Genomic DNA, 15,834 nt, shown 5'->3' on the forward strand with positions numbered 1-15,834 from the left:
AGGTGTACATAGTTTGCTTGTGCCTAGTTTACCAAGAGTTCTAGATTGCTCTGAAGCAGGGACCTGTCCTCTTCAGTATTTACTGCTCCAATAATTATTTAGCTAACACAATCAACTTTCCTAGTATAAAGAAGCCTATGGTGTTTAAAATACAAGAAGCTGGTCTACAATGGCACCTCAAATGTTTCTCCCTCTGTGAGAGCTGCCATTCATTAGTGGTGGCAATAGGGGAAACGGAAAGAACACACAGACATTCAGGTGTCTGCCTAGCAAACAGCATCCAATGACAGTGCTATTCTACCACACACAGATCTCAATAGTGCTCTAAAGGCTCTTTAATACACAACACATGCTAAAACATTAAGACTTGCTGGGTAACCCAGCCTCTATTTTTCTAACATTAAACTTGGTCCTTCCAACTGGTAAATACTAAATGCAGCCAATTCATATGCTGGATTAAAAGAAAGAAAAAGGACTTCAATTATTTAGTTTTGTGTTTTTTTTTTTTTGTTTTTTTTTTAAAACCTGGAGGGCAGAGTATCCAAAACACTTTTTTCCATTTAATAAAATAGCCTAACAATCTAACTGTGGTAGTGCCTTACGGTTCTCTAGACTGAAAGAGTCATGCACCAGGACACTAAGTTTCAGTCCAAAATTGAAGCCCAAAATATTGAGACAATCATAAATCCCCAAAAGGGGTTGCAATGGAAGCATTCATAAAAAGATCAATGTCCATTGGGACAACCATCACTCCTACATTAACTGTTCCCTAATGAAGGCGTGCAATTGTTTGCTCGTCTTTTTAAATTGTGAAGATGTTTTTACGAGGCTTAATCTTTGCACCATGGTTTATAAACTCTCATTTCAAATCTATTCACAGCAGAGAAACATCCATAATATACAGCAATGTTGACACACTCTCCACAAATGTGAGCAAAAAAGGTAGTGACTGATATCGTTGAACCGTTTAATTAAATTAAAAAAAATCAAGACTTTAACAGTGCCTAAATCTTTATTTTTCATAACCTACATATTTTTCAAATTAGACAGTTTTACATTTTATGACACAAAAGGAAACTTAAATTACCAAGAGTTTACATGTAAGCTTGATTCCAGTCTTAATGGAAGAAGTAGAACAAAAACAAAAACCCTCAAAAAAGCTTCCATATTACACTTCTATGTCATGAATTGGCAGCTGTTAGCTCTCCTTGAAAGTCTTCGATTGTCTGCTGCTATTAGTGTAATAGGTTACATAGCACATAAAAATCCCTAACCGTCGCTAGCTGAAGGAGATATAGAGATAGGTATGCACCATTACAGTCAGCTGTTGCTTGTGATACACTGCATCGCACCCACAAACAAGGGCCTTTCCATATTAACTGCTGAATCTTCAGAAGATAATGCAGCAACATAGAAGTTTGCCACTTTCCACTGATTTCTAAGTGGCAAATTATGTCATCATGGTGGGGACTGATCTGAAATGAAATTCACATTATGTCTCAAAAGCAACCTTTGTTTCAAATACAGATAGATCCTGTGTTAACCTGTTTTATACTTCCAAATGAAAAGCATCACCACACAATCCTACAAGTTAAAATGCCAATTTTAATTACTTTATCTCTGAACCTGTAACTCAGATATTGCTTTCTGGGAGGATTTTTTCCTTTTCACTTTTTAAAAGCCACCTGTTAATAGCTATAGGAACCATAGCAACAGTCTGCATGCAACATCACAACTTTCTACTCTGAAAGTTCATTTTGTCACTGAGTGGAAAAATCTCAAAGTAAATGCAGCAAAGATAAGTTTTTGTATATTATATACAGCTACTTGGCAGGTCATTTTTGCTTATTTTTAAAAAGCTATAAAACCACATCAGAGCAAGATTTAAACTCCTGTTGCAACAAACTGTTGCTGGGTAAGCAGTAATTACAGTGTATTGACCTAGTACAAATGGCAGCAGAATACATTTGAACAGCACAACACAATCCGCTGGTCTCAATATATTACCTTATGTCCCAGTTGGCTATTATGATTAGCTGTACACTGTTGCTGTAAGTGACTGTTTTGTATTGTTTGCAGCTGTTGAGGTTCATACTTTCAGCAGGCAACCAACAAATCACACAGCTGGCCTAAACCATATACAAGTCTAGCTGCCATTTTCACTGCCCACTGGGGAAAGGATAAGAATATTAAAATCCAATGACAGAACTAGTTTCTAAATTTTCGTGATGTTCACTGTTGTCAGAGTCTTAGCTCCTCCAACAGAATTCAAAAAGTGTGCTTTTTAACCAAGGAACAAGCATCCCATCTTGTCCATTTTAACCAACTCTGCAGTACAAGGCAGGCTGGATTTAAAAAGGTCAATTCATTGTCATCAGATATCTGCAGTATAAAAACTGCTAGGAAATTAATTTTTTTGTTTTGTGTGTTTTTTTTTTTTTAAACTACACACAGCCATATTCAAGCTTATTATCCATCTAGGTAAGCAAGGATACTCTCCCTGGAAGAGGCGATCAAATAAGCTTCTTCCTGGAGACTTGAACTATTATCCCAATGAATTTGATTTTATTACTGGGATTTTTAAAATTTCAGTTCAACTGCTAGACTGCCAGAGTTTACTATTTACAGGATGTTACGGAACACCTGTTGGTTGAAATGCACACTTTGAGAGAGACTATTATGAAAACATTAGAGGGCTTTGAAATAAGACCTTCTTTCCATTTCCCTTTTGCAGTGAAGAGGCAGAGTCAGTTCAGCACACCAGAATAAAATAAAAGAAACAAAAAACAACAAATTAAAGTAATATTCAAACCACAACATTTAGTTTATCTACATCCAGCTCAACAGCAACATTTATAATATATCAATAATTTTTATCAGTTTTTTTTCTTTAGGGTACCTTTTTATATGTTCTGATTATTTACAACTGTACAAGCAAAGCACACACTTCCAAGTGCACATATTTAATACAGTATTGACTATTTGCATTTACAGATTTTTCAACAATCTGAAAAAGATCAACTGTTTAAGATCTTTAAGGTATATTACAAAAACTGCTGCTAGTTCCTGTACTACAGTATGTTTACCCAGTAAGACCAGTGACAATTGATACATACTGTAACTGAGTAATTCTGTAATTAACTCATGCTAACCCTTAAGGGGGTCAGACTTCATTAAGTCTAAGCTGTCTTATACAAAAGTTAAGGCAAAGTCATTTTCAAGTTTAAATAAAATTCAAGTCTTTAAATATTGGATGGAAATAATTCTTTAAAAAAATCAGTTGTTTAAACAAACATTTTTGTGGAATAAACTGTACTGTTATATTCAGCAGGAAAGAAGTTTATCTGACCTGCCTGCTATTTAAACACTTAAAGAAAATTTTTAGGCATTTTAAAACAAAAATAATTTATATTCAACTTTATCAGAAGCTTGCTAATTTAGTGCATCCTTGTCCTTCAGAAAGCGCATCACTTCTAAAGTAAATATAAGTGTGAGAAACCTCATCCCAGAGGTAAATAGCAGGGATCTCTTCCTCCACCACAAAAACCAAATACCATTATCTCAAGGTTTGAAAAAATTAAATCCACATGCCAATGCTTGTAGTTACAGGAAGACGTCAACACTAGGCTGACTAAGATATGAACTCTTTCAAAGAGCACTTGGGGCCAAGTTAAAAAAAAAGTCTACACTGAGCTCAGGGATAAACTAGGAAGTACAGTAATGACTAGTTAACTCCATCCTGGTGAGGGGGAAGTTTAGATCATCACAAGAACACTACTGTGCTTTCTTGTGATAACAGCCATTAGCAGGCTTCCCCACTATATAAGCTCACAACCTCAATTTTTTTTCTATTCACAATGTGCTTTGTATTTGCAAATTATAGTATTCATTTTATTCTGGAGTGAGAAGCTGGTTACTTGCTTGCAATACATCAAAACACAAATATTTTAGAAAATTCTCTACTGGTGCTCTCTGGAGGACTTACTTTTTTTGCAGAAGACATCAAAAAAGATTAGTTTTTAAAAAATGCTATAATTAACTATTAGTTTAACCTAAAAGTGCAAGTTTATTAACTGATACTTGGAACAGCAGCCCAATAAAAAAATCCTTAAGGTCATATTCATACTATTTTGTACGATACACTTTTTTTCATGCTGTACGCTAGCTGCCATTATCAGTCTTTTGGACATTTTAGAGATATAGTTACTTGCAGACCAGTTCATTAAAAAATTGCAGCAACACAGTTCTGCTTAATAGTTCAGGAATACTCATTATATTGAGCTTGTATTCACATTGCCACAAGGAGGCTTGATAAAAAAATTGATTTTTTTAAGATAACACATTTTCTATCTTGAAAATAATCAGACTTAGCATCACCTCCAGTTAAGCACCAACCTAAACATAAGGTTTAGATCAATTAAATCCTGGAAAAATAGAATGTTTGCTCAAGAGGGTAAAAAAATTATTTCATAGAAGAAAAAGCTTGCAGGCATTCTATATGCCTAGCAGCACTGCAAGCTCCCTAACCAGCAACTCATTCTCTGTACTCCAAGTGGGAACACGGGTTTTAATTTGTGGGAAGTAGAACTCTTTTCAACCCCCTCCCAAGCATTAGTTTCACTGAGGAGACTTTGGGGGGGTGTTCTGTTCTTTATTTAAACGTTTCCCAATGGCTGGAGGGGGCGATCTGCGCCCTGACTGTCTCCTCTGGTCTTTGGGCTGTCCTGGATTTGACTTTGTGGGAGGAGGTTCTCTGTTTTTCTCTATTGTTTCTGTGGGTTTTCTTTCATCTTTCCCACAAGCTACAGTGTTTGGCTTCTGTTCTTTCTGGGGCTGCAACGTAGGTGGATCCTTAGTTGTTCTCTGGCAAATCTCTGCATAACTAGGTTTTCGTAGTTCCTGTGAAATGGAAGGTAAACACAGACACTGAAGTTAAAACAGTATTAGTCTTCATTGTGACTATGTAATATATGCAACTACAGGGAAGATTTAGCACAATCTAGCATGTGAAGTTCATGCAAGTAGCATTACAGCCAAGGCTGGCTGTAAGCAAGAGAAATCTTTGAGTAACAGGTTTATCTCTGAACAGCAGAGTATGACCTCCCATCTGAACCTGAACAAGATGGTGGGAACAAGGGTAAAGAATTATCTCCTTTTAAAGTTTAAAAGATCTTATTTGCTACTACTAAGACTGCCTACGTTGGAAAAAGGATTACCTACCTTTCATAACTGTTATTCTTTGAGATGTGTTGCTCATGTCCACTCTGTTAGGTGTGTGCGCACCCACATGCACAGTCAGAAATTTCCCCCTTAGTAGTATCCACAGGGCGGCTCTGGCTCCCCCTCTAGTCCCATGCTCACGTGCCAGTATAATGGGTGCCACCAGCCCTGCACCCTCTCAGTTCCTTCTTGCTGTCAACTCAGACAGCAGGGAAGGAGGGCAGATCATGGAATGGACATGAACGACATCTCAAAGAACAGTTACAAAAGGAAAATAATCGTTTTTTCTTCAAGTGCTTGCTCACGTTGATTCCATGTTAGATGACTCACAAGCAGTAGCCACGGAAGTGGGCTCGAAGTTTATGGTTGTGCAGTTTGCAACACTGTTTTGCCAAAGCAGGTGTCATTCCAGGCCTGCTGGGTGATGGTGTAGTTGGACGTGAAGGTATGGACCTAAGACCAGGTAGCGGATCTACAGATATCTTGAATTGGTACCTGCACGAAGAAAGCTGCTGAAGAAACTTGTGCTCTAGTGGAATGGGCAGTCACGGTGACACCCCGGCTTGTTCATAGCAGAACCTGATGCAGGCGATTATCCACAAGGAGATCCTCTGACAGGAAACAGGCAGGCCCTTCATTCTGTCTACCTCTGGGATGAAAAGCTGTGTCAACTTATGGAAGGGTTTAGTTCTCTTGACGTAGAAGGCTAAAGCCCAACCAACATCCAAAGAGTGTAACCGTTAGACTGGTGAGGCTTCAGGAGGATGACTAGTAGGAAGATGTCCTGATTATAGGACACTGAACGCTGGATAAGGGTGTAGCTGGACTTCATCCTCATAAAAAAACATGAAGGGATGTTCTGACATGAAAGCTCTGATCTTGGAGAACTGTTGGTCCAAAGCGATTGCTACCAGGAAGGCCACCTTCCACAAGAGAAGCAGCAGAGAGCAGGATGCCAATGGCTGAAAAGGAGGACCTGTGAGCCGAGAGAGAACCAGATTCAAGTCCCACAGAAGGATTGGATCACGGATCTGAGGGCAGAGCCTCTCTAAGTCTTTCAAGAACTTGAGCATAATTTTGTGAGAGAAGACTGATCTGCCCTGGATCAGAGGATGAAAAGCTGAGATAGCTGCCAAATGCACCCTGACTGATGAAAGGGCCAGGCCTTGGAGTTTGAGGTGAAGCAGGTAGTCCAGGATGGACTGAAGTGTGGACTGGGAGGGGGAAGACCCAACTGGTAAAGCGTTTCCACTTGGCCAGGTAGATCGCCCTGCTGGAGGGCTTCCTGCTATCCAGCAGGATGTGCTGCACATGAGTCGAGCAGGCCCATTCCTCAGCATACAGCCACGCAGAAGTCACACTGTCAGACAAAGGGACACTGGGTTTGGGTGGAGCAGATGGCTCTGGTTCCATGAAAGTAGGTCCGTTCAGGAGTTCAAGCAGGGTTCAAGCTATGGCAAGATCCACACGCATGCCGAACCAATGCTGTCAAGGCCATGCTGGAGCCATCATGATTTTTGCCTTGCCTCTCGATCTTCAAGAGGATCTCGTGCAGCACGGGTATTGGTGGGAAAGTGTACAGAAATGCCTGTCCACAGGAACAGAAAAGGTGTCTGATAGGGAACCTCTGCTGAGCCTGTCAATTTAACAAAACTCCTGATATTTCCTGTTCAGTCTGGACGCAAACAGATCCACCTGGGGAGTCCCCTGTGGATGCAATGACCACTGGAGGCAAGACCAGAAGGACCTGCTGAGGAGAACTGCCACTGAATTCCTGGCCCCCGGGAGGTGCAAAACCACAAGATGAATGGTGTGCTGCACAAAGAAGTCTCCTAACTGGAGAGCATCTTGGCACAGGGCTGATAAGCAAGCTCCACCTTGTTTGTTCATGTAGAACATCGTGGCAGTATTGTCAGGATTTGAAAAACTCTGCCCATCAGGTAGAGAAGAAATGCCTGGCAGGCCAAGCATATCACCCTGAGTTCCCTGACATTTATATGGAGGAAAATCTGTGCAAGTAGAGAAAGAACTGACAGGGATTTGTAGGAGATCTTAATGCAAGACAATCTCTGTTAGCAAGAGTTAGGCTAGCTGTAACCCTAATAACGCGAGATTTGTAGAAGCGAGGATTGTGTGAAGTGAGTGGGAAAGAAGTGTGGGAGAAGTTGTTGCAACCTTGTGTCAATAATGAGGAATGTAAATTGGCATCTAAATAGACGTGAGAAAAATAAGATAACAGGATGACCTATGTATAAACAAAATGCAGCTGTTGCTTATTGTTGTATGTAACAAAAGGTGTAAATGCTTGCTGTAATTGTTTATCTTTTGAGAGACCTGCCTGTGTCCTAGCACACACTCTTCCTCTTTGCAATTGCTTGAGAATAAAGTATCTGACTATGCTGCACCCAACCAAAAAGTGACAACTGAGTTTTTCCTCCGACAAATCCTATTACCAGAGACCTTGTGTGCGGAGGACATCGAAGTGGGCTCCCCACTCCAGATTCGACTCAGAAACCAACATCACTGATAGAGATGGGGCTGTGAAGGGAATCTCTTCCAACATCAATCAAGGGTCTGTCCATCAAGCCAGGGATGACAGGATGTGTGACAGGACTGTGACCAGTAGGTCCAAATCATGTCTGCTGGGAGCGTACACTGATGCCAGTCATATCTGCAGGGGTCTAAGGCTTAGACGTGCATGTTGGATCAAGTACATGCTACCATGGGGCCCAGCAGCTTGAGGCATACCCAGGCACTTGGGAGTGGGTGTGGCTCTTAAAAGCATGATGAGGTCTGACATGGCTCGAAATTGGGACTCCAGCAGAAAGGCCCTGGCCTGAATCAAGTACTGCTCCTATAAACTATTTGCTGAACTGGGGCCAGAGTTGATTTCTGCTCGTTCATAAGCAGACCTAGCTCCTGACAGGTGGCCCACAACAGATCAAGGCTGTGCTGAACCTGGGCTCATGACCTGCCTCTGACAAGCCAGTTGTCTAGGTTTTGGTAGATCTGCACCCCTCAATGCCCCAGGTAAGCAGCCACTACGGCCATACACTTTGTGAAGACCCTCAGAGCAGACGAAAGGCCGAGGGTCAGTGCCTTGAATTGGCCCACTACAAACTGGAGAAATCTTGTGCGACCATGGAAAATAAAATATGGAAATAGGTGTCCTTTAAATCTAGAGATACCAGTCTCCTCGATCCAGAGAGGAGATGATGAAGGCCAGGGAGACCACGTGGAACTTCAACTTCTTGAGGTGACGCAGGCCTAGGATGGGTCTGAGGCCCCCCCTGGCCTTTGGGATTAGAAACTAGCAGGAATAAAATCCCTTTACCCTCAAATCTTGAGGAATTTCCTCTACAGCCCCTACCCACCTCCTGGATGAAAAGTCTCTTGTGAGAAGGGTCCCTGAAGAAGGATGGGAAGGGAGGGAGAGGTGGAGGAGAACTTCAGGGTGTAGCCAGATGTTATGGTGTTGAGCACCCAAAGGTCTGAGATAATTCAGGCTCATGCAGAAAGGAATGGGGACAACCACTGCAAAAAAAAAAAGGGGGTCTGGATCCTGGAGTTAGTCTGGCATGTTGCCCCTGGGCACACCCTCAAAATGTTTGCCATGGGCCACCCAAGCAGTGAGTGGGGCCCGACTGTGGGGTCAAGAAGAATGGGGAAGATTGGTGGCATTAAAAAAGTCTTTCATTATATAGGAGCTTTGTCGAGGTGGACCTGAGTATCTGGGCAGCGGCGGCCAGAAGTGCCTCCTTGAGGTCGGAGATGCTTAGAGCACAAAGGAGCACAGGGTGGCCCTTGAGTCCTTCAGCCTATGCACCCTGGTGTCCATCTGCTGCAAAAACAGGGCCTTACTCTCGAATGGGAGGTCCTGGATGACAGTTGGATGTTGCTCAAGAGCTCTGAGGAGTGCAGCCATGAACTGCGTCACATGGACACAGCAGATGCAATCAACAGCACTGCCGAATCGGCTGCATCTAATGCTGCTTGAAGAGAGGGTGTGGCCACTGCCTTGCCCTCTTCAAAAAGGCCAAGAACTCTTGTCTTGACTCCTGGGCAAAGTCCCTGACCTTGGCCATTGAATGCCAAGTGTTGTAATCATACCACTCCAGCAATGCTTGCTGATTGCTGATACGTAGTTGCAGACTGGCAGTAGAATACCAAAAATGTCAAGTTTCTTAGGGTCTTTATTTTTAGGGGTTGCGCTAGATTGCCCATCTGTCCTGTTCGTTGGCAGGTGAGACCACCAGTGACCATGGGGGTGTATGGGTGGGAGTACATGTGTTCAAAGCCTTGGGCAGGGACATACTTTCTTCTCTGCCCTTTTAGATGTTGGGGGCAAAGAGGATGGCATTTGCCATAGTACTTTGAGTTTTAAACTATATAGAAGGAAAAAACTTGAAGAATCTAAGAACAAACAACACTAGGGAACTTGTGAAAGCTAGGAGCATTCCAATTGTCACAAGCGGTAAGTAGAAACTGAGAGTGTGTGGGGCTGGCGGCATCCAATATACTGGTGCATGAGCAGGACACTCCAGGAAGTTCCAAAAGCGTTCCTTTGCATACTGCTAAGGGAAAAATTTCCAACCATCATGCACTTAACATGGAATGGACATGGGCAAGCACTTTAAGAAAAAATTTCCATTTAATCAGTTCTCTTCCCTCTTCTCAGATGACAGAAAAGGGCAGCAGTACCAAGAAAGAAGGGAGTTCAAAAAAAAAATGTTATTCATTTAAAAAAAAAGGGGGGGGGGTTGTCAAATCAAATATCTAAATATGGAGGAGGTGGTCATCACACCAGGGAGGTCAAATTAGCATATTGCCCAAAGCAGAAAGGACAAATTGATGAATCAAAAGAAAACATGGATACTTGCATACAGCACCAGAGACAGGCAAAAAAAGCAGTGAAATATTTGAAGCTAACCCTACTGTCTGAGTCACTGACATGCCATCCAATTGTTGACAAGGCTCAAAAGTCATCAGATGATATTTGGAGTTCTGGATAAAATAAGTGCCTCAAGCAATGTTGCTTTTAAGGGTATGTCCACATGGCAATGCAAGTCCAGGGTTTAAACTCAGGCTCAAATCTAACCCCTTCACTTCCATCTACACATAAATCCTGTTGATCCAGCGCTTGGACCCCAGTTTCCAGAACCCCTGGGGACAGAGGGTTCCAACCTGAGTCAAGCCAGCACCCAGCGTTCAAGCACTACTGTTTTGCAATGTAGATGCAGCCCCACCAGATTTATGCTCTGGGAGACTACCAAAAGTATCCCACAATCCCACAGACTAACTTTTTGTCCTCTGGACTGTCAAGTTTGGTGGACAGTCAAGTTTACACACACACTGCACCATGAACAAAGGACCAGAGTGGCCACATTTTGGGAAGGTGCTAGGAAGTCTGAGATATGGGTTGTTGGACTCAGGTCCACATAATGCAATATAGATGTCAAAGCCCCAGATTGGGATCCGGTTTCGATTAGTAACCCAAGGTTACGAATGAGTGGAGATGCTCTAGCTCTAGGTTAACAAACCCAGGGTCTGCTAACTTCAGTTCTAACCCAACCCTGGGCTTTCATTGCAATGAAGACATTATTTACACATGTGCTTAAGGTTTTTAGTACACAGGCTCTGCCAACACCTAAAAACATCCCCTTTTGGGATCAGTCAAGTTCACCATTACACACCTTGCTGTGCCTGGTGTACAGAGGCAGTACAGGTTTCAGTCTCCCTGATAAACATGTTAGGTTTGAGTGACCTCCAAAAACTCCACTAAGGTTTGGTGGGATAATGGATAGAGGTAGTGTTGGGGGATCTGGGGAAGTAACAGAGGAAGGAGAGGCAGCAGGGAGGGGATGGAGTGAAACCAAACTAGGGGGAAGTGGGTTAGCAAATCATGAGAAGAGGAAATGTGTTAGTTAAATGGTGCTCCTATATCAAAACACTCTACTATCAACATAAAAAGATGACAATTGCCTAAATCGATGTTTTCTCTCCTTCCCAACTCCAAAATTGCACTTATTGGGGCTCAGGAAATAAAAAAAGCCACTCCACCTATGACTAACTGTTCCTTCTAATTCTTCAGTGAGCTGAATTTTAATCATGGAAATGCAAAAATACTCTTGCCATTTTCCTGCAAGATGTTATACAGCTCTATTATTGCAAGTCATCAGAAGAGACCTGAGGCAAGGGTAAAGATGCTGTAGGTACCAATAGACATAATGGAAATGCTGTACTGTTAATATAATACATCAAGCGATAACACTTACAAAAGACAGCTAGTAATATCACTTACTATGGCAGCCCCATTGACTTGTACTGATTTACATGCAGTACTGAGCCTGGAAGAAAGTCTTTCCATACTTTGTGTCTCTCTCTGCTGCTTATCGACAACCTTGGAGTCACTGCAAGCACATATCAGAAAGTGAATCTCGTGAAAAGCTATCTTCATGTTTGGAGCTTGAGAAGTCAACATGTGCGCAGATTACGCATCTAAGGGTACTTTTAAATCAGACTGATTTGGACTGCAAGAAAGTTACAGCTATCTGGGAACTGACAACTATAACAGCCTTTTAAAAGTTAATTCGCTATACATTTAAAAAAGCATATTACAGTTTAATAGACAACTTAAAAATAAGGAACATGCTATAAATTCTAATTAAGTTTGTATTTGTTTGAAAATGGAGATAGACCAGGACATCAAAGCTCACATTTTATCTTGCTATAATCCTAACGTCTGATTCTGAAGTCTCCAGTAAAACACGTTGTGACACACAGTACTTGGAAACAATTCTTTTATTGTATGCACAAAGTGATATTTAATATTGCTTTGGGAGTTAGTCTATGCACTCCTTGTTCTATAAGTGTGCGTATGTCTACAATGTTATGTACACCCAGGGTTAGAACTCAGACTCAATCTTACTCCCTTTCTGTCTACACACATATTGTACTAACGTAGGCTCAGACCCAGGGTCCGAGAACCCCATGGGAGTGGAAGTTCAAGTCTGAGTCAAACCAGGACACATGGTTCAAACCCTATTGTTTTGCAGGGTAGGCCCCACTAGACTCCTGCTCTGAGAGTCTGGCAAAAGCAACCCACAATCCCATGGGCCGACTTTCTTTGTCCTCTGGACAGTCAATCTTGATGAAAAATGGTTACCTACCTTCTGTAACTTGTTCTTCGAGATATGTTGCTCATGTCCATTCCATTTTAGGTGTGCATGTGCCCATGTGCACAGTTGGAGATTTCTTCCTTAGTGGTATCAGTAGGGCCAGCTGTGGCGCTCCCTGGAGTGGTGCTCCCACGCAGAGGTATATCAGGTGCCACCAACCCTGCACCCTCTCAGTTCCTTCGTGCTGGCAACTCTGACAGAAGGGTAGGAGAGCAAGTAATGGAATGGACATGAGCAACATCTTGAAGAACAGTTACTAAAAAGGTAGGTAACAATTTTTTCTTCGAGAGAGCTTACTCATGGCGATTCCATGTTAGATGACAAGCAGTATCCACGGAGATGGGCTTGGAGTTCACATTTTAACGGCTTGCAGTACTGCCCTACCGAAGCCAGCATCGTCCCAGGCCTGCTGGGTAAGAGCATAGTGGGATGTAAAAGTGTGGATAGACGACCAGGTGGCTGCCCTACAGATGTCCTGGATAGGCACACAGGCCAGAAATGCCGCCCAAGAGGCCTGCACCCTGGTAGAGTCAGTGGTGACGATCACCAGGTGCGGCACCTTTGCTTGGCTGTAGCGGAAGCAAATGCAGGCAGTGATCCAAAAAGAAATTATTTGAGTGGATACTGGGTGACCTTTCATCCTGTTGGCCACAGCGATGAACAATTGCATCGACTTATGGAATGACTTGGTCCTATCCCACACAGAAGACCAGAGCTTTCCTGATGTCCAGGGTGGGTAGCCTGCACTCCTCTTCTGACTTACGCGGCTTTGGAAAGAAGACCGGTAAGTAAATGTCCTGGTTCAAATGAAACTGAGCAACTACTTTAGGAAGAAAAGCCATGTGTGGCCTTAGCTGGACCTTGTCCTTGTAGAAGATGTGTACGGCGGCTTCGAGGTGAGCACCTGAATCTTGGATACCGGGTGGACACTGCAACCAGGAACATGACCTTCCAAGAGAGGAAGAGACCCCAGGAAGCCAGGGGCTCAAAGGGAGGACCAGTGAGCTGACACAGCACCAGATTCAAGTACCATGGAGGGACAGGGTCTCTGACTTGCAGGCAGAGGCCACTCCAGGCCCTTAAGGAATTTGGCTGTGGTATCCTGAGCAAAAAAAACAGACCTACCCTAAAATGGCAGGTGAAAGGCTGAGATGGCTGCTAGATCAGTGGCTCATTTTTTTTTCCCACTGGCAACCCCTTTCACACAAGTCTCTGAGTGAGACCCCCCTCCCTTATAAATTAAAAACACTTTTTTATATATTTAACACTATTATAATGCTGGAGGCAAAGCAGAGTTTGGGGTGGAGGCTGACAGCTCGCAACCCCCCATGTAAAAACCTCGTGACCTCCTGAGGGGTCCCAACCCCCAGTTCGAGAACCTCTGCGCTAGACAGACCTTGATTGATGAGAGGGACAAAACACTGGAGCCTGAGATGCAGGAGGTAGTCCAGAATAAACTGCAGCAAAACCCACTTGGGACAAACATCTTTGTCCACAATCTGACCGGTGAACAGTCTCTACTTGGCCAGGTAGGTTGCTCTGGTGGAGGGCTTCTTGCTTCCCAACAGAATGCACTGATCCTCTGCCGAGCACTGCTGTTCCTGTGTATTTAACAATGCAGCTGCCAAGCCATCAGTTATATTGCTGCCAGGTTGGGGTGCAGAAGACTGCCATGGTTCTGGGACAACAGGTCCGATCTGAGCAGTAGCTGGAATGGGGTTACCACCAAGAGGTCCAGCAAGAAGCTCAATTAGTGTTGGCGTGGCCACGCTGACGCTATGAGGATGATCCTTGCCCTGTCCTGTTTGATCTTCATGAAGGACCCTAGGCAGCAATGGTACCGGAGGGAAGGCGTACATCAGATCCTCCGACCATGGGAGCAGAAAGGCAGCAGACAGGGCTCCTCCTCCAATCGAGCAGAAGACTTGGCACTTCCTGTTCACATCCAGGCAGAACGAGTTCCCCACCAGCGGGAGATGGAGCTGGCCATCTCCAGATGAAGGGACACTAGTGGCAAGATGAGAATATCCTGCTGAGGTGATCTGCCAACATGTTCTTGGACCCTGGAAAATGAGTGGCTACAAGATGGACATGGTACTGTAGACAGATGGCTTCCTGGCAAAGGGTCGATGACCTGGTTCTGCCCATCGACTCTGGAGGTTGAGATGGCCGAAGCGGATTCCCCAACCCAGGTCTGAGGCATCAAAGATAAGGGTCACCAATGAAGGGGGCTGTGAAGGAAACACCTTCCAACAGTGACAATGGATCCTGCTACCAGATGAAGGATGCCAATACGCTGTCCAGAATCCTGACCGCCTGGTCCCTGCTGTGTTGGTTAGAGACATAGACTGATGCCAGCCATGCCTGTAGAGATCTGAGGTGGAGTCATGCATGCTAGACCATACAAGTACATGCTGCCGTGTGGGCGGTAGTGAGTAGGTGGGCTCACAGGCCCGCAAATGAGGTCCACTATGGCCTGGAATTAAGACCTTGGGAGGAAGGCCATGGCCTGAGTGGAGTCGAAGACCACTCCGATGAACTCTACGCATTGTACCAGGGTTAAGATTGATTTTTTTCTCGTTTATCATCAACCCCAGGTGTCGACACGTGGAACAGACCAGGCTAAAATGCCTCTGCACCTGATCCACATACTGACCCTTTATCAACCAGTCATCGAGTTACATGTACATTTGGACTCCCCAACATCACAGGTAAGCAGCCACTGGCACTATACATTTTGTGAATGCCCTCAGGGCCGACGAAAGACCAAAGGGCATCGCCGTAAACTGAAATGGTGCCATCCCAACATGAAGTGGAGGAAGCGCCATTGCCCTGGGAAGATTGAAATATGGAAGTATGAGTCCTTTAAAATCGAGGGTGGCAAACCAGGGACAGGATTATGGAGGCCAGGGAGACCATGCAAAACTTCAACTTCTGGAGTAACTTGTTGAGGTGATGCAGGTCTAAGGAAGAGTCTGAGGCCCCCCTTTGCCTTTGGAATTAGGAAGCAGCGGGAGTAGAATCTTCTGCCTTTATGTTTTGAGGAACCTTTTCCACTGCCCCCAGGTGCAGTAGGTTTTTGACCTCCTGAATGAGGAGTTGCTCATGAGAAGGGTCCCTAAAGAGGGATGAAGAAGGGGGTAGGAGGGGTGGTCGGCTGTCAACTGCGAGGTGTAGCCCGAAGAAACCGTGTCTAGCACCCAGCAGCCCAAGGTGACATGGGATCTGGCCGACCAGAAAGGGCAAAGGCAGTTGAGGAAAGGGAGGGTTGGATCCAGTACATTGGCACTGTCCTCGAGCACACCCTCAAAATGACTGCTTCTGGCCCTCCTTACTTCTGGGAGAGTCAGGTTGGGCAGCTGGGCAGGAAGAAGATGGCTAGCATCTCTTAAGCCCTATGTCCTTGTCCTTTCTTCTGTAGGAGCCAGACCTGGGA

General features: G+C 44.0%; 1 protein-coding gene across 1 annotated transcript in view; it reads right to left on the reverse strand.

The window, feature by feature from the left end:
• Positions 1-996: 996 nt before the first annotated feature.
• Positions 997-15,834, reverse strand: part of LARP4B (La ribonucleoprotein domain family member 4B) — a 104,937-nt gene continuing 90,099 nt past the window's right edge. Inside the window, 2 exon segments of the mRNA XM_030550134.1 lie at positions 997-4,899; positions 11,522-11,630. Of these exon segments, the coding sequence (XP_030405994.1) occupies positions 4,618-4,899; positions 11,522-11,630 (391 nt within the window). The 3' untranslated portion in view covers positions 997-4,617.

This window comes from Gopherus evgoodei, chromosome 2 (genome assembly GCF_007399415.2).
Source record: "Gopherus evgoodei ecotype Sinaloan lineage chromosome 2, rGopEvg1_v1.p, whole genome shotgun sequence".
Lineage (NCBI taxonomy): Eukaryota > Metazoa > Chordata > Testudines > Testudinidae > Gopherus > Gopherus evgoodei.